The 27,960-nt window shown below is 38.9% G+C and overlaps 1 protein-coding gene across 1 annotated transcript; it reads right to left on the bottom strand.

Annotated features, from left to right (window-relative positions):
• Positions 1-3: 3 nt before the first annotated feature.
• TMEM165 (transmembrane protein 165) lies at positions 4-27,894 on the bottom strand. The gene is made up of 6 exons (XM_069105263.1): positions 27,514-27,894; positions 11,811-12,036; positions 8,614-8,789; positions 7,503-7,685; positions 1,784-1,889; positions 4-819 (listed from the first exon to the last, which is right to left on the bottom strand). Exons 1-6 carry the CDS (start codon positions 27,727-27,729, stop codon positions 743-745), a joined length of 984 nt encoding a protein of 327 aa, XP_068961364.1. The 5' UTR covers positions 27,730-27,894; the 3' UTR covers positions 4-742.
• Between the last annotated feature and the right edge of the window lie 66 nt (positions 27,895-27,960).

Genomic DNA, 27,960 nt, shown 5'->3' with positions numbered 1-27,960 from the left:
CAGTGTTCTTATAACTTTTTATTTACATCATTTCCATATTACATTTAATATTTGTGATAGAGAAAATATAAATACAGTATTTTACTTTTAAATTTGGTAATTCAGCATTGTCAAATATTGACCATTACTGTATATTGTGAGTTTCCAACCCAATTTTTAAAAAAGTGGGCCAGGAAAATAAAAGTCCTATGAATTGCTTATCTTCAAAGAGAAGTGCAATCAGCCTTTCTAATATTTAATCCAAAAAGTCTAATTTCTAAAAAGACTGCTGGCTTGGGGGAGAGAAATGCCAGTATTTAGGAAATATTTTTTCAAATATTTTCCTGAGTCATACATATTCAGGTATATCATATCATTAATACGTGGCCAATCTTAAGACAATCTTAATTGTGAACACACTCAAAAATGAAGCTATTCAGTTTACCAGACTATCAGTGAGTTAGTACCAAATGCCAGAACACTGGTTCTAGGCCTAGGGATGGAAAGAAGGCAGGATGGGGAAGGAAAAAAATACCACCATTCATATTTAACAATGGACCCATCTAAAAAAAATCTACATTGCAGATAGAATCATTGGTTATCCTTTTTCATGTAAAACTGCCATCATATAGTGGGCTAAACTCACAAATCAATGCTATAAAATAAAATACAGCATTTTTCATAGTCACTATTAATATACACTATGTACAAAAAGATAGGCAACACCCTATCTTATACTCTAAATACAAATGGAGAGGACTCATTAAAAACCATAGTCTGGACTTATAAATAATGCAGAAAAGGCAAATGCCAAGAAGACAATTCCTCCTATGATCGTAACTGGAAGAGAAAATAGGAAAATGGTTAGAATTCTTGCCTTTGTCTTACTGTGGAAAAACCATATATAAAATGATGACTCAGAGCTAGCTGTGTTTACCTATGGTTTCTTCCCTTCCAAACTGCATCTAACAATAAGATATAAAAAAAAGAAGAATCCAGAACTATTAAAGAGATTCTACTTAAAATCACTAAGGTCTGTTGGAAGTGCTCAGTTGTAATAATAATGCTTTGAAAAACTGGTGGTGGTGGTGGTTTGTCCTTTGTGTATTTGACTACCGAGTTTTCAAAGTGCTTCTTTTGTTTGATCCACGCAATGGCCTTGAGAGGTGGAGGTAAAACAAAAGGTAACACCACCATTTTATAAATGTGGAAATTAAGGTCCACAAACAGAGCTGGGACTAGATCACTACCCTCTCCCAGTGTTCTTTCCACTGAATTCTCATGGGGCTACTGTTGAAAGGGCACTGGAAACCTGGTAGAACACAGATGTGAGTTTTTATTTAACTCACCATTATAGTAACCCAGCCTACTTCATAGAAGGCAATGTATAGTCCTAGGGATTATGTGGGGAGAGTGGGGCAGGTCAACTACATGATACTATTAGTAAGAGTAAGCAGTTTTTTTGGCATTTAGTATGGCCAGCTTGGAAAACAATTCATGAATTTAAAAGTGAGAAAATTAAAATACAAATGGGAAGGTTTAACTTGCTAAAAGCTAATGCTGAATATTAACTGAATGAGCTCAGTGTTTCCTAACTATAAGGACCAATTCCATTTAAAGGGGGTCTCCTTGGAAAATTTTTTGTTCCTCTAAGAGCTGTTCTCAGAACCAGGTACCTGCTATGCTAATCAATGCTTAATAGCTCATTTAGCTTATAGTCCCCTCCCCAATCTGAAAATAAAGGCAAATAATGCCTAGCTTCAGTTTTGTGATTTAAAGTAGCTCTATAAATCAATCCACTCACCAGTCCTAACCGATATTTTTTGTGCTATCATTCTTCCTCCAATTACTGCCAATCCAGTGCATAAGCAATGTCCCACTGTTCCACCTACTGCCACACCATAAGGGTCCTGAAAAGAAATGTGGTTTTACCATTAATATAAAATTAAAGCTAAAATAACAGCTTATGAGGAGAGATTGTTAGCAAGCCTTAAAAAATTAAGCCAAATCCAAAATGGCAAGAGGATTTCTAGGAATGAAGCTAAGGACAGATTGCTATTTTTGGTGTAATCATTCATCAGCTGTCTCTGACTCTTTGTGATCCCATTTTGGATTTTCTTAGCAAAGACAATGAAGTGGTTTGCCATTTCCTTCTCCAGCTCATTTTACAGATGAGTAAATTGAGGCAAAGAGGGTTAAATGACTTGCCCAGGGTCACACATTAAGTGTCTAAGGTTGAATTTGAAATCAAGTCCTCCTGACTCCATGCCCAGTATTCTATCCAGCTTAGCACCTGCCACCTACCTGCCCAAATGCAAATAAATAACCTAAATATTATTAATACATTTATGAAAAGTATCATGGCTGCTAGAATGAAATGGGTAATGGTTATGTAAGCATGTCCTGGAACCAGAAATTATAATCCCCCAAAAGCCAAGAGACATGCTTTCTTTGTATGAGGCCAACACCAATAACTTAACAAGACCTATAGTTTCTAGGGGCAGGCAATCAATGTTATACAGTATATGTGAGGCACAAAGTAGATAAAAGGTAACCTCTGAGGGGAAAGCCAAAAAAGGCCTTAAGGCAATGCTTGAGCTGAGTCTTAAGGGCAACTCACTCAGGATTCCAAGAGGTGGAGGCGAGAAGGAGCATTCCAGGCATGAAAAAACATGGAGGCAGGAGATGAAGTACCATGTGTAAGGAACACATAAAAGGCCTGTGCAGCTGAGTCAGAAATATGTGGAGCGGAGTAATGTGTAAGGTAGAGTTAGGTTGTGAAGACCTTTAAAGGGCAGAGGAGTTTCTATTTAATCCTACATGTAAGAAGATTTATTGAGAAGGGACTTTGGGGCAGAGGGTGGGAATGACCTCTGCTTTGGGCAAGCACACTCTAGTGGCTGTGTGGGGAGGAAAAACCATCACCATAACCTGACCAGGTAAAAGATGTTGAAGAGATAGAAGCAAAATTTGATAATTTATTAGTGAGAAATTTTTCAGGATGAGAGAAATTTGGGCATATTTGTAGTCATCAAGGAAGAAACCAGTAGATAGAGACAGAGTGAAGATGAGAGAAAGTAAGAGATGATGTGGGCTCAGTTTGCTCAATCTCTTACTAATTTAAAAAATCATGAGAACGTCATTTTCTGGACCTGTTTCTATCTCTTCACAGTGAGGGATTTAAGACTGGATGATGTCTTCAGTGCTAGCCAGATCTGTGACTATTACATCAAGAAAATTTCAAATAAGGTGAAATGTAATATAGTAGGTAGTTCAGGAATACTAAATTGTCTCCAGCTTTTCAGGAAACTTAAGTGGTCATATTTTAGAATGAGAAAACTGCCAAAATGGAAGTAATTTTGTAAACCCTTGAGATTATCTCATTGCCTTTCTACAACATCACTAGACAAGTCTTCTTGCTTGAAGATGTTTAGTAGTGCTGAATCAATTATCTCAAAGACAATCCATTTCACTTTTATATAGTTCCAATAGTCAGTTTTTCTTTTCATCAAGCCTAAAATGCAACTTTTACCCATGGCTACAGTTTTTTGCCCTCTGGGGCCAAGTAGCAGAATAAGTCAACTCTCTCCCACAGGACAGCTATTCACATTCTTGAAGACAGCTAGCTTTCATGTGTCCTCTCCCACTCCATTATTATCTTCTCAGGACAGACACATCTGATCTCAAAATTCTATTTCTCTCTTAAAAAAGGAATCTTGGATTTAACTCAGTCAGAAAACCAAGGCAAACTTCATATCCAACTCTCTCCTACTGACTACCTGGGTGCCTTTAGGTAGCTATAAATCCTAATTATAATTAATTAACTTCTGGTTCCATGAACCTCTGGGACAGTTCTAAATTCTTTTTCTTTTTTTGGCCTTTTGGAGGGCAGTTGGGGTTAAGTAACATGCCCAAGGTCATATGGCTAGTTTTTTTGTGTGGGTGTTAAAGTGTCTGAGGCTGGAACAGAACTCAGGTCCTCCTGACTCTGGGGCTGGCACTTTACTTGCTGCGCCACCTAGCTGCCCCGACAGTTCTAAATTCTACCAACTCCGGAACTCTGGTGATAGAAATATCTAAGTCAACAGGAACTCTGGTGATAGAAATATCTAAGTCAACAAACACTGATTAAGAAAATAAAGTATTTTGATCAAAAGTTTTTTGGGTTCTCTAATGAAATTATTTTTCAGCTATACTATCCTTTTTTATAATGAAGAATCATACCTTTAATGCAAGAACTGTAGATCTAGTAAACTTTAAGCCTTCTTAATGTTTCTGTAGTACTTTTAATTTTCAAACTAAAGATTTTTACTGCTTCAGTATGGACTTACAAATAAAAAATAAAGACATTCTTTCTCTTATTAGTATTCCTAGCCCAAGTGATAGAAACAAATGAATTACTTATTTAGTAAGATAAGGCACAGGTTTGAAAAATAACAATATTCTACAACAGCCTATGCCCAAGTCAAACTTGGTTAGGAGAAAATATCAAGTGCATCTGGTGATAAGGCTCAAATGTTTAAAAATATGATTACTTTTAAGTACTTTCTCTCTTATGTTGAGCAGTACTTAATGGTTCACAGGAAATGTCTACAGCTCAGGGAAAAGAGCTTAAAAAGTCACTCCAGTCAACAATTCTAGGGATAGAGACAGGGCCTGAATTTGTGGTTTCACTAGTGTAAAAAGCTAAGGAAGGGCAAGGGCACCTTCTCTGAAATTAACAGTCTTTGTTGCCTAGAGCATAAGTGTCGCCCACTCCGGAATACAGTCCCAAACAGATTAAAATGTAATTTGGAAATATTTTTTAAGAAGTAAAAACATAATGACCTAGTATTCTAGGTCAATATGTGGCCTGCAGGAATCCTTATGTGAGGTTTAGCGGCCTCATTTTTATTTGAGTTTGACATGTTTGGCATAGATCTGAGAGGTTACAGAAATTTGTCCAGGGTCACACAGCCACTATGTAGCAGAGGGGAGGGCCAGCTATCTATCCATGATTATATCCACCAAGAAGATTACATGAAGAATCTTGGAACTATAAATGCAAACTATGAATCTGTCTAATTCCTATAAGCAAAGTGTCCCAAGTACTAAATTGCAGCCACAATATTCCGTACCTTTCAGAGCCAAGAAAAGATATTCAAACTACCCTCATTTGATTCTGGAATTCAGAAAACACATTTCATATTATAAACATGGAAACAAAGTCTTAATGGGATATAGAATGTAAATGTTATGTGCTAGCTTTATCTCCTATCACCTGCAAATTTCATATTACATGTATTAACAATTGTTAACATTTGTTTTAAAAATTTCTGAGTTCTAAATTTTCTAAAAAACATTTCCATATCAGTTATAGGACCTACATTTTAGAGATATCACTAAATCACAGATTTACATTTGACTGTTCAGGAATCTGGGGTGTGTGAACATGAAACATTACTGCTCCACGAGGAATGGCAAAATACACAGTTTCCAAGGAAACTGGGAAGATTTTTATGATCCCATATATAGTCAAACTAGGAGAACAATTTATACAATAACAGTATGACAGAGAAAAACAACTTTGAAAGTCTTTGTGATTCTGAATTTGGACATGGCCAATATAGGGATTTTGCTAGATTTTGCATATTTATTGTGAGGGTTTTTTTTGTTATTGTTTGGGGGGTAGGTGGGTAGTGGGAGTGAAAAGAGAATTTAAAAGAAAAGGGCTCAGAGTTACTGGACATTAAAGTGAAAAAAAAGTTCACTGAGCTGGTAAGAGAAGCTACCAACTTCTCCATTAACCCAAAGGTATCAAATAATCCTCCTTAAACCTGGAAGGAATAAAATAACCATTAATGAAGCATTCTGGCAGTGAGCTGGCAGATTTTCCCAAGTTCAAATCTGGCCTTAAACACTTAAACTTTTTTTTTTTTGGGGGGGGGGGAATTAAAGGGGCCATCCCCTGACTCATTTCTTAAAGAGGTCTATTCACTGAATGGGCATTGCCTCATTCAAAGCCGAGAACTTGAAAAGTCCTTAGCTTAAAAGGGCCAAGGTAAAAAAAAAAAAAGAAAGAAAGACAGGGACTGTTTCCATTTCGGGGAGGCTAGGTGGTGCAGTCAATAGAGGATCTGAGTTCAAATCCGACCTCAACCTTTACTTAGCTATGTGACCTTGGCCAAGTCACTTAACCCCAAATGCCCTGCCCTTCCCCCTCCAAAAAAAAAAAAAGGGCCAAGGTCTCACTGCATCCTGGGCCATCTCCAGTTGTCCTGATGAATCTGGCCACTGGACCCAGATGGCTCTGGAGGAGAAAGTGAGGCTGGTGACTTCACACAGCCCTCCTTCATGCAAATCAAAGTCAACTGCAAATCATGTTATCATCTCCCTGATGTCATGGTATTCTTTGAGAATAAAGGACAAACTGCCACAACCACCCCCACCACCTGAGCAAGTCACAGAACACTGTTTGCCTTAGTTTCCTCATCGGTAAAATGAGCTGGAGAAGGACATACCATTCCAGTATCTTTGCCAAGAAAACCCCAAATGGGGTCACAAAAAGTGGGACATGACTGAAACAGCTTAATAACAACTGACATTCAAAAAGGCCAGCATTTAATATGGCTATAGGCAGACACAGACACACACATTCTACATCAGAGGTATAAAACACAGCCCACAGTCAGCAAGCAACATTCTAACACTGAATACAGGAACCAGGTTAAAATATAATTGGCAAATATTTAACAAAATAATTAAAAATAAAGTAAAATGTAGATAATGTTAACTTGTGGTTTTCTAAGTCACTATGTGTCCTAAGGCACATATGTTCAGTTTAGTGGCCCTATTTCTATTTGATTTTGACACCACTGCTCCAGTAGTGCTTATGTATTTTAGTAACATTATGAATAAACAACTTCTACACCTACATCTTGATTTGCTTTTTTATTCATTTATTCATTCATTTATCCATTTTATTTTGTTTGTTATTATAAACTGAGACATGACCAGAAAGTATGGGAAAGGACAAACACCATGCCTAAATTTATAAGTGTAAAATTATCTTTTTTCAGTCTAATTTCAGAAGCCTTTCTATGAGCGAAGGCACACAGAACAACACGAAATAAAACATGAATGTGAGAGCATGTTTGATGGCTAAGATGAAGGGAATGACCAGGAAAATAAAGTGAACCTGCTTTTCTAAAGTGCTTTCCATACATTATCTAATTGGGTAATGGACAAACTAAAAAGGCTCCTATATCACAGAAGAAATTAACTACATAAACCAAGGATAATTTTGAGAAATCAAAGAATTCTCCAAAGAGAAATAATAACATTTCAGAAAAACTGAACGTTGAAGCAATATAATCAGTAAAAAGACAACAGAAGTACGTACGGGCATGCCAAACAATACCTTAATGAATGATGTGGCTATATAGGAAGAAGGAATATAGTGGATTATTACACCTAAAATGAGATATCCAGCATGTAAACCAAAGAAAAGCAATCATATAGCAGTAGCTTCAAATATCACTTACCTCTCTTGCTGCCAAAACAATTGTAGTTAGTTGAGAGCGATCACCCCATTCTGCTAAGAATGTTAAAGTAAGAGCTTGAATAAAAATAGGAGAAATAAAATGCAGCCACTTTTTCTGAGGTATGGTTGTGCTTGTACCAGTCTCAATATCTCCTGGCCCATTTAAGAGTTTGGTTCTTTGAAGCTTTAAAAAGAAAAAAAAAGTAATGATATAGGAGCACTCAAATCCCAAAAGTGAAGCAAAGTTTTTAAAAAGCCATTATGTAAAGAAATATTTCTATATTTACTGTCTGAAATGCCACAATCCTCCCTTAGTATTAAAATATTCACAACTACCTACACTGTTTTTTTTATTCAAAGCTGATCATGGCTAAGGAGTAATTGTGCTCCACAAGACATTAAAAATAATGTTCCATCTTAACAAATGTCAAATGAGTTAAGCAATTAACATAATATTTTTAAAAACCTAATTCAGAACAGGAAGTATCTAAATTTTAGGGAAAATCATCAAGTAAATTAAGTTATATAGGCTAAAGTCACCCATTTGTACTGTTTATAACTACAATTATAATCACCTTGTTCTTTACAAATCTGCTGGGCACCTGCTATGTGAGAGACACTATGCTTGGTGCAACCAATAAAAATGAGGGTAAGAATGTATAATCACCTTGTTCTTTACAAATCTGCTGGGCACCTGCTATGTGAGAGACACTATGCTTGGTGCAACCAATAAAAATGAGGGTAAGAATGGCCTCCCTTCTAGAAGCCTGCAGGCTAACGCTTTATAACTTTATAATTTTGTTTGAAGATCAATAAAACACTTCTCACCTCACATAGAAGATCCTTTGGGCTCACATACATTTTGAGCTGGAAACCCATAGGACGGCATTTCTTCTTCTAACAAACATTCTGACCCAGCAACAACCCTTGTTATAACCAGCCCTTGAAACAGTAACCAGGAAAAGAGAAAGCTTTTTGTGTGTATGCACACGTGTGCACAGTGTTTACATCTGTTACACACTAATCTGGCCACAGCTACCACAGCTAAGACCTCAGCACTGTGTTCTTAGTTCAGCAACTTACTGACCAAAATATTAAATACTGTGACTTACTTCTTCATCTTTTTTCTTTATTTCTGCTTGAACTTCTTCCAATTCCTCCTGACCCTCATCTGGACTCATCTTCAAGCCTTCCCTAAGCATTCTGATACCAAAAATTGCAAATAATGCAGTTGACACATAATATGTGTATACTCTGGGAATAACCGTGGTGGCATAGCCAAACAAAACTGAAAGAAAATAAAATTGTGTTGTACTTTAAAGCACTGAAAAAAAATACTATCTTTTCTTCCTGATTATAAAATATTTCTATGAAAAATCATCATAAAAATTAGATCTACTTTTACTAATTGACCTAACAGATTTACTTCATTTAATATTTTCAGTTTTAAATCTTAAAAGCTTTGAAGTGGTATTGGTTACTTGCCATAATTTATTCAAATTTTTTAAACCCAGTTTATTTCAGACATTCTATTACAAACCAGTATTTGTGGCCATAGAACACAAATATAGCTTACAAAAGTACTGATACTTTCTTACAGTTTGTGTTATCATATAGTGTGATAAGTCAATTTATTAACACCATTTTCAGCCACTGGTAAAAGATGAAAACAATAACTTGGCAAGAAGGTGGGCAGGGGTACAGTTTTAAGTTTTCCACTGAAAGGAAGATGCATCTTAGTCATGCAACACAAACCATTTAAATTTGCTAAAAGGAAGTAAACTATGCAAAATCCATGGGATGTAATAACTATACTTCATTTTTAGGGCAGATGATATACTTCTCAAAAGTTGCCTGAAAAGCAAATTTATACTTTACACTTGTATGTATAATTTTTTTATACTGACTTCCATTATAAAATTTGAAAGACAAAAAAAAAAATCACCCAAACATGAAGCAAACCTTTGAAAATCACAGTCAGCTTTCATTTGTAAAAGGTAATAAGAAGCACAATTAATTTATCTGCATTGAGAGTCCTTGGTCACTTATCTGTTCAGAAAGTTCTCTCTATTTGAGTCAGGACTTACATCTTTAGTCACTCTGTTACCATCTCTGCTTTTGTTGTTGCAATCATTTCAGTCTTGTTTGGCTCTTGGTGACACCATTTGGGGTTTGAATGACAGATACTGGAGAGGTTTGCCATTTCCTTATCTGATTCATTTTACATTTGAGGAAACTGAAGCAAAAAGGATTAAATGCCTTGCCCAGGGTCACACATCTAGTAAGTGTCTGAGGCTGGATTTGAACTCAGGAAGAGAAGTCTTCCCAACTTCAGGCCTGGCACCCTGTCCACTGCGCCACCTCGATGCCCCTATTTCTGGTTTACTTAATCTCATTTTATATATAGCTTACATCCTATCAATCAACCAAGCAAGCATTTATTAAGGGTCTCAGTGTCAGGCACTGTGCTACGTAAAATGTTAAGAGGAAAAAAGAAAAAAGTAAGCTGGTTCCTTCCCTCCAGGACCTTATGTTTTAATGGGAGGGAGAAGAGAAACCCATATATCTCCTATCCTTATTCTGAGAAATGTGACAGACAGCAGTTACCAACAAAGTCAGAGCTATTTTATATAAGTGCTTCTCCCCTGCCCCAAGGAGTTCTCAAGGCTGCCTGACCCACATTCCCCATAATGGGATGAATGACCACAGCATAGACTAGAGAGTAAGAGGCAGGTTCTGGCTCAGCTCAGTCACTAACTGAAAGACTTGGGTCAATCTGTACCATCTTTTTGACCCTCGGCTTCCTTATGTAAAACAAAAGAGCTTGATAACATTCACCTTTGTAGGCCCCCAGCACATCTAAAATTCTGATTTTATTTAAATGTAAGTATGAAAACTTTTTCCAAATTAACAGCTTTGGGATTATTTACCTGTTGGGATTATCTAATTTCTTTTTTAATTATTTAAATAATCAAGTTACCTTATTTGAAAACAAATTATAAAAACACGAACAACACTGAAAATAAGCCTGTTATATTTTTAAAACATGTGCCTGTAATTTCATCTATGCGCTGAATTCTTAGTAGGGACACTTACTGCACCAATGGAGACCCACACTTTCTCGTAAGGAGCTCTGAGAGCTGCCTGAATGATAAGAGCGGAGCCTGACTTGCCTCTGCTCACAGAGCCAGTGTCATGTCAGGGGCAGGTCTCAAATACAAGTCTTCCCAATCCCAAGGCTCAAAATGCTACAGTTTTGAAGGAGGTTGATCCTTTTTATTTCTGGCCTAAGCAATTACAAGTCTTAATGACAAGGAATAGATTTGTGATTTAACTGGCACAGGGCACTCCTGGATGAGCAAACTCCCTCAACCAGTACAAGTTAATACCTTCTCTGCAAGCCAAGGTCTCAGAGAGCTGCCTGATAAAAGGGGTCAAACATGTGGCCTGAATTTCTCCTGAATGCATAAAAGTACAAAAAAAAGATATTACAGCATTTTAAAATGACTGTGTCGATATGTGACCCATCAGGTCAGAGGTAGAGCTGGACCCCAGGCCTTCTTGACTCAGAAACCAGTTTTTTTAATTCCTCTGTCACTGCCCTTTTTTGAGAGGAAAAAACACTGAATAAAAAGCCAGTTCAACATCAAGATTACTGACCAGAAATTTGATGGGTATTTCCTTTAAAACTTCCCCAATACAATAACAGATGACTGAGGGGCACAAGATTCTGAAATGCATTTTAAACCAAAGGTTAAAAATCTATTATGTATTTTATATAAAAATGTATCTAAACAGAACACTATTTTTTAAGCAAAATGAATAAGAATTTTTTCCAATAGCTTAACAGCATACAATGAATTGAAATTCACTGATTTCTCAGCTAGTAATCCATTTTGTCCCCAGTGTCATTTAACAGGAAATATGCAATTCTCTTCTGTGGAAGCTTCTGGACTTTAGAAATTAATGAGATTTATCCAGATTGAAAGGAGGAAAGGCAGGATTATAGCAAATACATTGCAGTAAGTTAACAAATAGGATAGTAACTCAAATGGCTGAATTAGGAAAGTGGAAAATTATGCAAAATTAGTTTTCAAGTACTGCATAATGATTAAGTTCCCTAATTTGTATATTCTAACAGTAGATTTCTGAGTATAATTTCTATTATAAACTTCCAACTTCAGTGTAAGATTTAAATGTAAACAATTTAGTCATTATTTTTGATTGTCCAGTAAATAAACACAATTTACACACCTCCCCTACAAAGGACGGCACCTTGTTTAATAAACTTGAAAGTCTAAGTACTTACCAGATAAACATGTCATTAGGCCCAAAGCCAGCATAGCGCCTGCTAGCACAGTCAAACGGTTATATCGCATTGCCATGATAGCAGCTATAAAGAATGTCTTATCCCCTAATTCAGAAACAATAATAACTGATATGGCAGCCACAAATGCATGGATAAATCCCAAATTAGTCTGGCCAGCAGGATCCTCATTATTAATATGAATTGGGGAAGCTGGTATAGGTCCTTTCTGTAACAGAGAAACGAAATTTTTTTTAAAACAAAAATATGATTTTAACAATAGATGCAGAAAAAGCTGTTGGTAAAGTACAACATTCACTTATGTTTGAAAATCCCACAATGAGGAAAAATCATCTTTTTTTTTTTTAACATATTGAAAAAGTTGTTATCTAAAACAAACAGAAAGACCCAGAGTTATTTGCAATGGGAAGCATAAGTTTTCCTTATAAATACAGGAGTAAAGAAAGGACACACCCTTTTCTCACTGCAGGCTGACTTAATTTTAGAAATGCTAGCCAAAGCAGTAAGACAAAAGGAAGAAATTTAAGGCACAGATATAGGCAAAAAAGAGACAAAATTATCTATCTCCTAATATGACATTTTACATAGAGAATCAACAAAGAAACTAAATGAGAAAATTAATTTCAGTAAAATAAATATACAAAATACACAAAACACTACAGCAATGATAAAACCAAAGAAAAAATAGTAAAAGTTCCCATTCAAAATAACTACAAAATATATAAAAAATCTTAAGTCATCTACCAAGGCACACTCAAAACTTAAATACAGCCAGAAAACACTGTTTAAAGAAGTTAAGAACTTTAATATCTGGAGGTGATTTTTTTTTTTTATGGTTGGGCTGAATACATATAAAATGCCACAAAAATGACAATACTATCAAAACTGATTTCCAGATATTCTGCTATACCAACCAAATTACCAAGAGGCTTCTTTAAAGAAAGAGCTAAACAAAATAAAATTCATTTGGAGGAACAAAGCATCTAAAATCTCAGAGTTAAGATTTTTTTGAGATAATCAGTCAACAAATACTAAGTGCTAATTATGTGCCAGGCACAGCGAGAGGTTAAAAAAAAGCCCCACCCCTCAAGGGGTAGACAGTCTAAGCAAGAACACAACATAAACTAGCCACATGCATATCTTATATACAAAGTAGATGAAAGTAATCTGAAAGAAGGCAGGATTTGAGCTGAGCCTTGAAGGAAGCCAGGGAAATTGTGCAAATGTTGTACCGTGTTTCCCCGATGATAAGACCTATCCCGAAAATAAGCCCTCCCCTTACTGTGTAAGATTCCTCTAAAATAAGCCCTCCCCCGAAAATAAGCCCTATTGAGATTACTACTGTAGTGAAGGTGATCCCCTGCGCTACACGCTACATTACGGTATCCTCTGTATGCACCGCCCCCCCCCCCAAACGCACGCCGCCCTCCAGCCCTCCGAGCTGTATCCAATCAGAGCTGCAGCAGTGAGCGTGTCATCCTGTTCTTCCCCAGTGATTTGCTTGCTGGCGCCATTGAGAGCAGTGCCACGGAGGAGAGCTGAGGCAGGACAACATAAGCCCTCCCCTGAAAATAAGCCCTCTGGTGTTTTTCTTTCCAAAAAAAAAAAAAAACATAAATAAGACAGTGTCTTATTATCGGGGAAACACGGTACTTATCAGCACTAGTTAGTTTTGGGGAACTATTTTACCCTCTTTTTTCATTCTTTGTTATAAGAGAGAAATGATTTCTCTGAGACAGGAAAAAGGAAGGACTCCTACTACTGAGGGAAGAACTTTTTTAAAAAAGAACTCCTGGGAAAACAATAATGCATTTGGCAGAAATTAGTTAAGTTCTCTATTTCAGATAAATTTCTTATACCACATACTGTAATAAGTTCAAAATGGATAATTGATCTGAATATTGAAGCTTACATCATAAACCAAATTAGAAAAGAATCTGATCCTGTACCTTTCACAACTATACAGAGAATTTTTAACCAAAGGATGGAAGACTATCACAAAAGATAAGTTTGATCACATCAAGTTGAAAGCTTTTGTTTTGGGTGCAAAAAAAACTTACATTAAATCTGATAAACAATATATATGTGGATAGAGATCTATGGAACTAACAAAAATATGAGACCAAGAGCCATTCTCCAACGAACGAATGTTCAAAGGATAAAAGGACATGCACTCCATTTCCCATCAACTGCTATGCTTCGATTTGACTCCCTGGAACATCCTCCCCCAAAGCCTCCCTTTAAGGAGGCCTCTGAACCTGCCAATCAACTTTCCATTTTTCATCAGTGGCTCTTGCCTCTACACCAGGTACCCCCTGATGGGTACAAAGAATACAAGGAATCAAGACTATCTCTGCTTTCAAAGAAAGTACATTCTAATGGGGGAAAACAGGGCATATAGGGGAGTAGGTAGCCCTGAAGAAGTGTTTTGCTAGTGTTAACTGATTTGTTTTCAAAGTTAAGAGCAGGAAGGAGAAAAGAAAGATACCTAACTCATGGCAACACTGCATGAAGATGGTTGGGAAGTAAGGTGGTAGGTAGGTCTAGGTCCAAGCTACGTGTCAAAAATACTCAATAAGAAGAGAAGACTGAGTCCCAAGTCAGAGGAGGGGGCTAGAGCACAGAAGCAGGGTAGCATGAAGATAAGTCAAAGGAATATTAAATATCCATACACAGAGATTCCCCCCCAATGGGCATATAGCCCAAAGAGGTTAAAGAAAGACAGAAAGGTCCCATATATGCCAAAATATTCATGTCTGTACATTTCTGTGGTAGAACAGACACTTTCCTCTCTATCCCCTTGATTAAATAGCAAATATTGTCATTTGTTCCTTGGCAATGTTTTCTCAGATTGGCTTTTTCTTCTCTATTCCCATTGCTACCACCCTAGTCCATTTTCTCTTTACTTCAGGATAGAATCAATGCCAAATTCTTAGCTGGACTTCATGCTTCCAATTTCTCCTCCCCAAAACCCTTCACTATGGATCACTGGCAGATTTCCAGAACATCAATTTCATCATTATTCTCCTATTCACAAACCACTCCATATTATTACAATAAATCCCAATTTCTCTGCCCACTTTCAAGGTTACCTCTATGTGGTGGTACCATTCTGCCTTACTTCAGCATAGTCTCATGGATGAATGCAGATCCCAATCCTTACATTTCTGATCATTCTGTATGATCCTTGTTCATGTTCTCCCAAAGATCGTTCTGAGGACCCACCCAACATGCTTGCTCTTAATAAATGCTTTTTTTTCATTTATTCATTCACAGCTGTCCACCTAGTATTCTTTACTCTTGTGTGTAGTGTCCACCTTTTTTTACATTCCCAATTATATATTTCTTTACTATACCTTATAATACTATTTGAATGTAGTCATCACTAGATATGTTGCAGCCTAATTATTCTAACTATCCATGTCTCCACTGCCCTGTGAATCACTCACAACTATTGAAACAAAAGAAAGGGGGAGGACAGGTTGTGTCTTGAGCTTGAAAATTATTTCAGAAAACTTCTACAGGACTTAAATACATTCATTTAGCAACATAAAACCTTGCAGTGTTATTTTAACTTTCATACATGTCTCTCCTACCAGATATTAAAATCCTAGGAGACAAAAACATTGTCTTATACTTCTTGTGTATCTTCCTCATTAACTAACAGCATTATGAATATAACAGCAGCTAAAATACATGATGATTTATAAAAAGATCACTAACTTTATGAGATAAATTTATAGATTGAAAGTTTGAGCTATCAAATGTTTTAAAATCTCAATTCTGAAAAATCAAGCCTTTAATTTCCCCCAAAACACAGACTGTCAGTCAAAAGTCATTTCTTTATCTAATGCATAAATGTAAACATGAATTAAATATTTCTATGTAGAAATTTACCACACTCCCAGAAATCTGATAATTTCACTCAGTAAATATTTATTAAAAATCTACTATGTGCACAGCACTCTGAGGGTGCTGGGGAAATGGGAAACAAACAAACCAATAGAATGACAGACTTTAGAGTTGAAAGGGACCTTAACAGCCACCCAGTCCATGCCATATTTACTATATAAAGTACTTGAGGGGTGGCTCAAGACTCCCAAGGAGGGAGAACACATTACCTTTTCAGGGCAGCCCATTCTATTTTTGTATACTTTAATTGTTAAAAGCTTTTTCCTGATATCAAGCCTAGATTTGCCTTTGCAATTCCAACCCAAAGGGCCTGGTTCTGCCCTCTGAAGAAAGTCTAATCCTTTCTCCACATACAGTCCTTTAAATACTCAGTTATTATGTCTTCTTCTCACATCTCAGACCTGCTGCCACCTCCCTCCACAGTTATCTATTAAGCACCTACTATGTGTTAGGTACTGTGCTAAACGACAAGGTTACCCCCTCCCCCAAAAAGGGGCAAAAAAACCAGTTCCTGCTCTTAAAAGTAAGTTAAAGGATAAAGTGGAGATAAACTCAGAAGGAAGGCAGTAAGATTAAAGAGGTCAAGGAACAGCTTTTTGAAGAAGGTGAGACTTTAGTTGAGACTGAGGGAAGGCAGAGGAACCAAGAAGCAGAGCTGAAAAGGAAAATAATTCCAGGCATGGGGGACAGCCAGTGAAAATACCTGGTGTTGGGAGATGAAATGACATGTAAGGAACAGCAAGGAGGCCAGTGTCATTGGATAGAAGAGTATGGGGAGGCAAGTAAGATATAAGAAGTCTAGAAAGGTAGTAGGAAGGGACCAAAAGTCTTAGGAAAAAAACTTTTTCAGAAGTCTGAGGAAAGCCAAAGTTGTCTCAAATTAAAACATGACCAATTTCTTCAACTGATACTCGTGATATAAACTCAAGGCTCTCCAGATGGGGTCTCTCTGATGAGGGCATAGTACAATGGTACTAACACCTTTTTATACCTCTAAATTCAACCCAAAGACAAATAAGGGTTTTTTTGGCTGCTACATCATAGTGTTGACTCGCACTGAGTTTGTAGTCAACTAAACTTCTAGGTCTTTTTCAGAACTACTGTTTAATCATGTTCCCATCTGGTATTTGTGAAGCTGATATTTTTTTGTGCCTGAGCATAACACTTTACATTTAGACCTACTGAATTACACACCTCAGGCCAATGCTCTTGCTTCAGCAAAATAATTTTCAATCATGATTCCACTGTTCAGTGTTAGTTATCTCTTATAGATTTGTATCATCTGAAATTTGATAAGCATGTCATCTCTGGCTTTATCAAAATCACTGATAAGAAATGTAAAAAAAAAAAGCATAGGGCCAAGTACAGATCCATGGGTCCCAACCCTTAAAGAATTCACATTCTTCTAAGGAGATGTTATTCTTAACAACTATAACATGATGAAATTTATATATCACTCTAATATTTGTAGAGCATTTCACATACATGATCTCCTGTGATGGTCACAACCACCCAGTGAAATAGGTATTTACAAGTATGGCTACCCCTGTTTTATAATAGAGGAGATAAATTTAGGATAGGCTTAGAAGTGACTTGCCTGTGGTCACAAAACTAATGGGGGAAGGGTGGGGTAGGCTTTAAAGCGAGATTTTCCTGAGTCCAAGTCCAGACATCCCAAGTCCATGACATCAGGATCAGTCTCAACAGTTAAATAATAAAAGGTAGTAAGAGCTCACATTTGCATAGCACTTTAAGGTTTGCAAAACACTTTAAATACATCTTACAAGATCCCCAGGACAATGCTGTGCAGTAAGATCCCTATTTTACATATAAGGAAACAGACTCGGGAGACATTCAATGATTGGTCACAGGCCACACAGCTAGTAAGTAAATATCAGAGTGGGATTCCCAGTGGGATTCCCAGGTCAGCAGTCTTTTGCAGTATTCCCTTTTAAGGTAATTAGGGAAGGAAGAGGAAATTAACAACTGGGACAATAAAGGGAAAGCTTCACAGAAGGAGTAACACCTGAGTTAGACCTTGAAGAAGGTAAAGATTTTAACAGATGAGAGACAGGGTTCAAGGAAGGGAGGGACAGCATATGTAAACATGAAGAAGCAATCCAGGACAAGGCAAATTCAGAGCATAACTCATAGTCCAGTTTAGCTGGAATATAGAGTACATACATGAAAGGTGCTAGTGTGAGATAAGCAAGTTGTACCATACTATAGTGAGCCTTAATTGCAAGGCTTTGAATATGTACCATATACTTAAGGAAACAAGTAGCCACTGAAAATTTCCAAGTATAACAGTATGATGTATACCTTAAAAAGATTATTTTGGCAGCTATGTGAAAATGAAAAGGAGAGAGACTGATAGCAGGGAGATCAATTAGGAAGATCAATTAGATCACCTGATACCAGGTGATAAAGGGTAGTGGTTTTATAGAAAAGACAAAGGAAAAAGAATTGATGGGGTATGTGGTTTAAAAAAAGAGAAAATTTATTCTGGAGCCAAAAGTTGGTGTTATTCAGTCATACACAGCACTTTGTGACCCCATTTGGGGTTTTCTCAGAAAAGATACTAGAATGGTTTGTCATTTCCTTCTGCTCATTTTACAAATGAGGAAAGTGAGGCAAAGAGGGTTAAGTGACTTCCCCATTGTCACACAGCACTTGTCTGAGGCCAAAATGAACTCAATTCTTCCTGACTCCACATTTGGAACTTTATCCACAACATCACGTAGCTGCCTCACTGGAGCCAAAAGACCCGAGTTCAGATATCCCTGAGACTCTCTGTGACTGTCCATATGTCACTTACCTTCCTGGGCTTTGGTTTTCTCCTCCGTAAAAGAATTCCGAGCCTTAAGAAGCTGAGATAAAAGTTCTCCAACTCTAAATCTCTATAGGTAGAAGGAACATGTGGAATATGGGAAATAAAAGTCCAGGACAAACTTAAGGGCTTAGGATGGCAACACCTTCAACAGAAATAGGAAGACATTTGCCTTATATTAAATCCAAAGAAATTGTCTTCATAACTAAGGCATGCTCTGTCAAGATAGCAAGAGTCAGACTTTTTATACTAAAAAAAATGAAGCACGGGAGAAGGTGATGGTACTCTGGGCAGGGAAGGCTGAGCTGGCCCCTAGGTTCTATCTCACCCTACTCTTGCTCAGTTTACAGGATTCATAGGCCCCCTGGCTATAAATAGGAAAGGAATCTTTAAAATCATCTAGTTCATTCAATTCATTTTGAAGATGAGGAAAGTGACTTGCCCAATGGCACACAGATGAAAAGTAGCATAACTAAGTATCCTACTCTTCTCCCTGCTCACTCCTCCTCCTCCCCTCAATGAGTCAAACTCCTCCATCCCAGGGCAACTAAGAATAAATCTCAACTTTCATTAAGTTTTTCATTAAGCCAGCTAGACATTTAGAGGCATTCATTGGGAAAACACGGGAAAAGGAAACAGAATTCTATATAAATTACAAAGTAACAGACTTGCCCAAATTGTTCCAACACTAAACTTGACTGTCTATCACACAAATGAGAATCTCCACTTACCGGACCACTAGGTGGCGAAGTGAATAGAGCACCAGCCCTGGAGTCAGGAGGACCTGAGTTCAAATATGACCTCAGACACTTAACACTCACTAGCCATGTGACCTCGGGCAAGTCATTTAACCCCAACTGCCCTGCCTTCTCCCTCCACAAAGCAAAGGAAAAAAAAAACAACAACAACAAAATAAACTCCACTTAAGTACTTCTCCAGTATCTAAATCTAGAACAGAACCAATTCAGGTTTTTTGAAGGCAATGCCAACAAAAGATAAACCTATAAACAAAATCAAAGGACTCCCAGTACCAGAGCCATGGGTCTACTTCCCAGGGGCATAGCCTAATTCAGATAGGCTTATCACCAGGCTAGCTTCAGAGTGATGAATTTTTTGGCAACAACCCTTAAGGACCATTTATTAAGTTGTAAATGGGGCGGAGTCAAGATGGCAGAATAGAAACAGGACTTCTGCAGGGCTCCAGGTTCCACCTTCCCCAATTCATGTAAAAGGGGACTCTGAACAAACTTTGGAGCTGCAGAACCCACAAAATAACATAGAGAAGCTAACCTCCCACTGAAGACAGACCGGCAGGCCGGCAACAAGCTGCCAGCTCAGCGCTCTGGGAGCTGAGCCCAGGCCAGTCTGAGACCCCAGGGCAGGCCTAACCAGCCCCAGGCTGGAGGGACTCCAGATCACCAGCAGCTGTGGCAGTCCAGAATTATCAACACATAGATGCTAAGGACAAAGTGAGAGGTCAGTGCAGTGTGGACTTTGGGACCAGTAGTTGGGAGAGCACTGGCTTTTGCCTCCAGGCTGAGCTGTCTCGGCACAGCCAGCGCCACGTTGCAGCTTCAGCTCCTGGTCTACAGACTGTAGGGGGACCAAGCAGCCAGTCTGAGGGGTAATTACTCTTGCTTTAACCTGCTTGGATCTGGACTGCAGTCTAGGGTGGAGGTCCTGGGGTGTGTGACCAGCTTGCCAGAGTGTGTGGAGGGTTCAGAGGACACCCAACTAATACCTCCGGCAGCTGAGAAAACCCCAGCATTTGGGACGGAAGCTCCCCTGTCTGGTGGCAGAGTCCTACTGTGGCAAAAAGCCCAAAAGTCAAGTAATTGAGTGGCAACATGACCAGGCAAAGGAAGCAAAACAAACAGAAGAATCCAACATTAGACTCCTATTTTGGGGACAAAAAGGAACAAAGCATGGAACAGGAGGAAGACAGTGAAGTCAGAACTGCTGCACCAAAAGCTTCAAAGGAAAATACGAGCTGGTTACAGGCCATAGAGGACCTTAAGAAGCAGATAAGAGAAGAGGAGGAAAAATTGGGAAGAGAAATGAGAACGATGCAAGAAAATTACAAAATGATAGTCAACAGCTTGACTGAGGAAAATAACACCTTAAAAAACAGACTAACTCAAATGGCAAAAGAAGCTCAAAAAGGCAATGAGGAGAGGAATGCCTTAAAAAGCTGAATTTGCCAGATGGAAAAAGAATCTCAAAAGCTCACTGAGGAGAATCATTCCTTCAGATTTACGATGGAGCAAAGGGAAGCTAGTGACTTGAGGAGAAATCAAGATGCTGTTAAACAGACCCAAACAAATGAAAGAATACAAGGCAATGTGAAATATCTCATGGGAAAAACTGCTGACCTGGAAAACAGATCCAGGAGAGATAATTTAAAAATTATTGGACTACCTGACAGCCATGATCAAAGAAAGAACCTAGGAATCATCCTCCAAGAAATTCTCAAGGAAAACTGCCCTGATGTTTTAGAACCAGAAGGCAAAATAAGAGGTTGAAAGAATCCACCAATCACCTCCTGAAAAAGATCCCAAAAAGAAAACTCCTAGGAATATTATAGCCAGGTTCCAGAATTCCCAGATCAAGGAGAGAATATTACAAGCAGCCAGGAAGAAACAATTTGAATATTGTGGAAATACAAATCAGGATAACACAGGAGCTGGCAGCTTCTACACTGAGGGATCGAAGGGCCTGGAATATGATATTCCAGAGGGCAAAGGAGCTGGGATTAAAACCAAGAATCACCTACCCAGCAAAACTGAGTATCATATTTCAGGGGAAAATATGGTCATTCAGTAGAATATAGGACTTTCAAGTATTCTTGAAGAAAAAACCAGAGCTGAATAGAAAATTTGACATTAAGATACAAGAAGCAAGAGAAGCATGAGAAGGTAAACAGGGAAAAGAAATCATAAGGAACTTATCAAAGTTGAAGTATTTACATTCCTACATGGAGAAACGATAACTGTAAACTTTTCTCAGTATGAAAATACTTGAAGAGAATAGAAATATATATAGTTTTTATTGGAGGGTATATAGGCATATGATTACATATATGAATGTGTATATATATACATATATATGTTTACAGGTATACATAGATATAGGGCACAGGACCAATTTAATAGGAAGAGATGATACTTAAAAGGTGAAATTAAGAGGTGAGAGAGGAATATAATGAGAGGAGATGGGGAGAGACAGAATGGGGCAAACTATCTCATATAGAAGAGGCAAGGGGAAATGGGTACAATGGAGGGGAAGAACAGGAAGGCATAAGGGAATGGGTCAACCTTATACTCATTGAATTTGGCTCAGGGAGGGAATGACATACACACTAAATAGGGTATCTCACTCTGCAGAAGAGTAGGGGGGAAGGGGATGAGAGGGGGGATGATGGAAGGGAGGGCAGGCTGGGGGGAGGGAAGTTGGAAGAACTCACTTTTGAAAAGGGACAAGACCAAAGTAGAGAATAGATCAAGTGGGAGATGGGATAGGAGGGAGGAAATATAATCAGTCTTCTACAATATATCTACTATGGTAATGTTTTGCATTAGCTACACATGTACAACCTATATTGAATTGCTTATTTTCCCAGTAAGGGTGGTGACAAGGGAAGAAAGGAATGAATCTGGAATTCAAAGTTTTAAAACCAAATGTTTAAAAATATATATATATATACATATATATTATTATTAATACTATTTTACATGTAATTGGGAAATAAGAGGAGGGGATATGCTGGGGGACCACTATTTTGGGGAGGTGGGTAGGGTAAAAATGGGAAGAAAATTTGTAACCCAAAGAGGAGATGAGAACACACCATTTTGCAGATGTAGTAGCTCTACAAATGTGGTGCACCGCACACTTTCAAAACTTAACACAGTACTGATCAATTTCGCTCGGTTTTCCTCCCCTTTTTTTGTTTATCCAGATGAGTCCATTGGGACCATCACCCCACACCTCAAAGCTTTTGCTCTTCTCAAAGTAGTCTGTGACAGTGGGGTGCAGGCACACTGAATTGTAATTGGAGGCATTTTGGTAATTTTAAAAAAACAGAATATATAAAAATTATTTAAAAAAAAAATTAGTTAATGAAGAATGAAAGTGAAGAAGTGATTTTAAAAGGTTGCATACAGTCAAGCTAGTGGCAAAACCAAGATATTCATCCAAGTCTTCTGACTTCTGGTGCAATTCTCTTGTCATTGGGATCATTGCTATTATTATTACAGTTGCTGCTGTTCCTGCTCTATTGTTTCTACTCTAGCAAGTTCTAAACTGAAGAAAAGCTAAAAAAAATTAAAAAATAAGAATAAAATAAAAATAAAATAAAAAAATAAGTTGTAAATGGGTTGTAATTTTTGTCAGTACTCTCACCAGAAAAATTACTTGATCCTTGAGGCACAAGGTATCTTTAAATGTACACTGAAATAGATGTAAAAATAACTACCAACGTATTTAAGCACAGAAATCTATATTCAACTTTGGTAAGAAAAGTTCAGTTTAAGTATCTCACTATCTAAAATGATATACTGGGGCGGCCAGGTAACACAGCGGCCAGGTAGCACAGCGAGTAAGAGCACCGGCTCCAGTGTAGGGATCACCCGGGGATCGAATCCGGACTCAGACACTTAGCACCCACCCAGAAACACCTGGCCATGTAACCTTGAGCAAGTTACTTAACCCTGATTGCTTAAAAAATAAAAAAATAAAATGATATACTGTATACTTTTTGCAAGCAAATTACCAAGATGAAATAGCTTTCAGATATTTCACAACCTATACCATAGGCAAGGGGAATATTTAATGACATTAACAGTTTTGGCATTCTAAGTGATTTAAAAAAAACCATGATACTTTTAGGGCACAAAACACACATATAGCAATGGAGAAAAATAATGTGAAATTGATGATGTAACAATAAATGTAAGTAATTTAATTGGTAGCAAATTAACAAGTAATTTTAAAACAGAAGTGTTATTTTAAAATAGAGAAGAAATTAGGATAAATTTCCATCTAAAAAATACTGTGGAAAAACCTGCTAAAGTCTCAAAAGATACATCTCTTCTCTTTTCCAGTTAAAAATAAAAAAGATGGCTTATCCTTAAAATAATTTTTATAGGAGACAGGATACCTGGACTCTGGTTTCAGTTCTACCGATGTGACTTAAGGGTATTGGACATTATTTTCCTTTAAAAAAAATCTTTTTTTTCCCACTTACATGTAAAAATAATACTTTTTAAAATTTTGAGTTTCAAATTCTTTCCCTCCTATCCCCAATTCCCTCATGGAGAAGGCAAGCAATTAGGGTATACCTGTACAGTTATGGAAAACACATTTCCATTTAAGTCATGTTGCACATTATTTTCTTATCAACCACATGCCAATTAACCCCATTTCTAACTCATAAATATTGAGGTAAACATTATTCTTTAAAAGTTTCAAAGATAGTAAGTATTGTTGTTATTTCAAAATTACAACTGATTAGTTGTAAACTTAAACCAAACAACTAAATGTTACACAGACAACTAATAGTTTACGAGACAACCAGGAGTGGGGAACCTTTGGCCTCCAGACCACATGTGGCCTTCTAGGTCCTTGGGTGCAGCCAGGCTTTACAGAACCAATCCTTTTATTAAGGGGATTTGTTCTATGGAGTTTGGCATCAGTCAAAGGGCTGCACTTGAGGACCTAGAGGCTGAAGGCTCCCAGCACCACTAAACACTTTAGTTCTAATCTATCAGAAATGACAAGTTTTTCCAAAAGGATATAACTCTGCAACAGTTCCTAGTCCTCAGAAAGTGGAAAGCCAGAATTAAAGAAGAGACAGAAATGTGCTAAGTGCTGCTACAGTTAATTTATTGTGGACTAGAACCATTCTTTTCAAATTATATGTCCTTCAGCTATGTTTAATAAGAAAATATTCTGGTATTCCTTGGACCTGTAGGAACTTCATTTTGCAAGCAAATCACTCCAAGTTTTTTGAGAACCCAAGGAGTATTGTTATCAACATATATAAAAATCAAATGAGACTAAATTTTCTTCTCATTGATTCAACGTGCTGGTTAAAATTTTGGTTTTGTCTACAATGTTCAGTAGTGATTAGTTCGATTCCTGGGTTTGAACTACTGTATCCCAAAGATTTTTTTTTAATACCAGCAAAGTACTACAACAAAAACTGACTTTTCCATATAAGGTTAATTTTATGTTTAGTTTCTCCAAGTAGATAATGACTCAAATCTAAAGCAGAAATGATTTCATTCATCCAACAGCTATTTATTGAGTGCCTGACTATTAAGTAGTACAGTACCATGGAAAGAGCCCTTAAAAAGGAAGCAGATTCTAGTCCCAGTTTTCTATTAATTAGCTGAAGGATCTTGGGATGAATTATATTATATCTCTCTAGTCCTTCACTTTTAAACTTAATTCAATGAATATTTATATTAGGTGGCTACTAAGTAACAAGTATTGTGATAGGATACAGTCTTTATCCTCAAAGAGTTCATCTTTTACTTGGGAGTGGGGATATATACACAATACAAAATATATACAAAGTAAATTAATAAATCGGGGGGGGGGGGCCTAGAAAAATTCTTCTGTAGGAAGTACTTGAGCAGAGCCTTAAATGGAATGGGGAATTTTAAGGGGCAGAAGTGAGGAGGAAGGGCATTCTAAGGAAGGGATGGAGAGCCTGGACAAAGGCCCAGAGGCAGGCAATAGAATGGTATGTATGGGGAGGGGTAAGGAAGGTGTCTCTCTCTGTCCCCTCCTCCACCTCCCCATTACTTACAATTGATTCTGCAGTAGAAGAGGATAGAAAAGAGCCTTAGGTTATGACAAACAAGGGAAGAGAACATAAAAAGGGAAAAGCAGTCAAGAATCAACTGCAACAGAGAAGTAGAAAAAAAAGGACTGGTTTGGTTAAATAGGTTACTGGCAAATTTTAAATGGTCATTTTCAGTCAAGCAGTGAGGAGAAGACAGATTAGAAAGAGCTAAAGAGTGAATAGATATTAAAGAACTGGAAGCAGCCAATACAGATGTCACCAAAGTTTGAGTCTGAAGGAAGGAGAAGGGATGGCATATTCAACTGTTTGAAAGGCTGAAGGAGTTTAAGATAAGAGAGACTGGAGCATATTTGTAGATAGAAGAAAAGAAGAAACTGGGGACTTGAGGTAAGACTGAAGGGAGGTAGAAGGAGCAGCTAGCTATGGTAAAAGACCACCTCTTCCCCTAAGATAGGAAAGGGTGAGACTGAAATAATGGACAAAATTTCTTAGCTATGGAAGACTTGAGTTGAAAGAGCTAATGTTGTATGGCCTTGATCATCTCAGTATAGAACAAGGAACAGAGAAAGATTGGGTTCTAGTTCCAGTGCTACCAAATGAGTTGACTTAGTGATTTAGTCCGGTTGGGATCTCAATTTTTCTTTTTTTTTGGGGGGGGGGGGTGTTAGTAGTAGCAGTAGGTATGGGAAGCTTTAACAATTTTCTGAGTTTAGATAGGTAAGAGTTCACTTCTGCCTGTATAAATTTTAGGAAAGGCTTCATGGAAGAGGTGGCATTTAAGTAGGCCCCAGAAAGTTAGTACACATTTACTAAGCCCCCACTATATGCCAAGGCACTATGCTAAGCACTATAAATACAAAAAGTTAAAAAGCTCAAAATCTAATGAAAAATAGGTAGATTTTTAATAAGTAAAGATTTGGGGAAGGACGTGTTATGGAAATTAGAGAAGTGTATTCTAGGTAAAAAGAGCAGCAATCTGAAAATTCTGGATACACAAGGCACAGTGTACAAATGGGCAGAGTCGAAATATGTCTTGGAGATATACAGTGACAGGGCCTGCAGAGGGCCTTGAATGCCAGGCTGAAGAATCTGAACTTTATTTAGCAAGGAATCAGTGAAGATTTCTGAGTGGAAGAATGATCGGATCGAGAGCTGACCTTTAGGAATCTGGCAACAGATGGACTGAAGGGTGGGCACAGGCTGCTTAATTTGTTAGGACACTATTTTAACGGCACGGGGGAGGTGGTACAGACATACCTAAATTAGGGAATGGGTGGGAGGTGGGGGGAGAGGGCAAAAAAGGGACCTAGGAGGCCTCAAGTACCTGTAACAGATGTTCAGAGAAGGACAGAGAAGTCTGAAAACTTTCCAAACGCGGACAACAAGCGATAGTGCCATTAACATAAGCATGGCAGTAACTTTCCATTTAATTAGGTTATGCCCTTTTATTTTAAATGGTCAAGATCAGAAAAGTCACGAATCTGAGTAAACGACTGGAGTTTTGCAGCCTAAGGCCGCCGCACCTGGGGTTAAACCAGCTCTTGCCGAGTTCCCAAAGTCCTGATTCCCACCAAGGATCTCTAGGCGGTCCCGCTGCCAGTCTAGCTCCGGCTCTGCACACGTACACGGTAGGCACGCGTGCGCCCGGGATGCCGGCGGGGACCTCGGAAGTCAGGGCAGGCGCAAACTTAAGGACGGCCGGGGCGAGGATCTCAGTCCAGAAGCCAAACAAGACTAAAGTTCTGCTCCTCCGTTAAAAGAGCTGAGCGGAGTATGTAGGGCTCTCCAGCCGAGAAAACGCCGCCCTCACGTCCCCCTTCCCGGACATTCCCCCCCACCACATACCACTAGCCCCTTCCTGCTGCTCCCCGACAGCATCCCAGGCGCCTCCCCCTCCTTCACCTGGGCACCCCCCATCAAGACATGCCCAGGTGAGTGCGGGGGAGCAGAGGGCGCACACCGATCCCCAGGGAAGCAGGACCCCCAGCTGCCAAGGGACAGACACCCGGGGAGGGGGGAGTACCGACTGCCCCCACTCCTAGGCCGCAGAGGCGCCCCTCCCGCCTCCCCTCTCCGGGGTGGGGGGATCTGAGCGCCCCCAGCCCGGCCCAGCCGTGGGCAGGCCCCAGCCTCACCTCGGCGCGGGCAGCCTCGGGCCCCTGAGCCTCTGCCGGCTGCGGCTGCAGCTGCTGAGGAGGTGCCGGAGGCTCCTTGTTCCGGCTGCCGGCGTCTTCCTCGGGCACGGCTCGGATCCCAAGCGGGGTCAGCAGGAGCAACAGCAGCAGCAGCGGCGCCGGCGGCGGCAGGAGCAACGGCTGAGGAGACCCCCGACGGCTCCCCAGCGCCGCCATCCCGCCGGCCGAGAGAGCCGACGCACCGGGAGGGCGAGAAGGAAGTGGGGCAGGAAACCTGCGGCTCCGGCAGCCGCGCTCCGCACCCCCACCCCAGGCCGCAGGACTGCGCAGGCGCTCCCGGCTAGAGCGAGGCCGGCGCCATCCGGGTGCGGAGCCGGGAGGAGGAGGAAGGAGGCCGAGAGGAGGAGGCGCGGGGGAGGGGAGAGGGAGCGAAACTGACTTGGGAGA

This window comes from Petaurus breviceps, unplaced genomic scaffold (assembly GCF_028583685.1).
Source record: "Petaurus breviceps papuanus isolate PSGF00001 unplaced genomic scaffold, PetGlider_PUasm1.0 76, whole genome shotgun sequence".
In the NCBI taxonomy this organism is placed as follows: Eukaryota; Metazoa; Chordata; class Mammalia; order Diprotodontia; family Petauridae; genus Petaurus; species Petaurus breviceps.
This window is presented reverse-complemented; position numbering and strand designations above follow the sequence as displayed.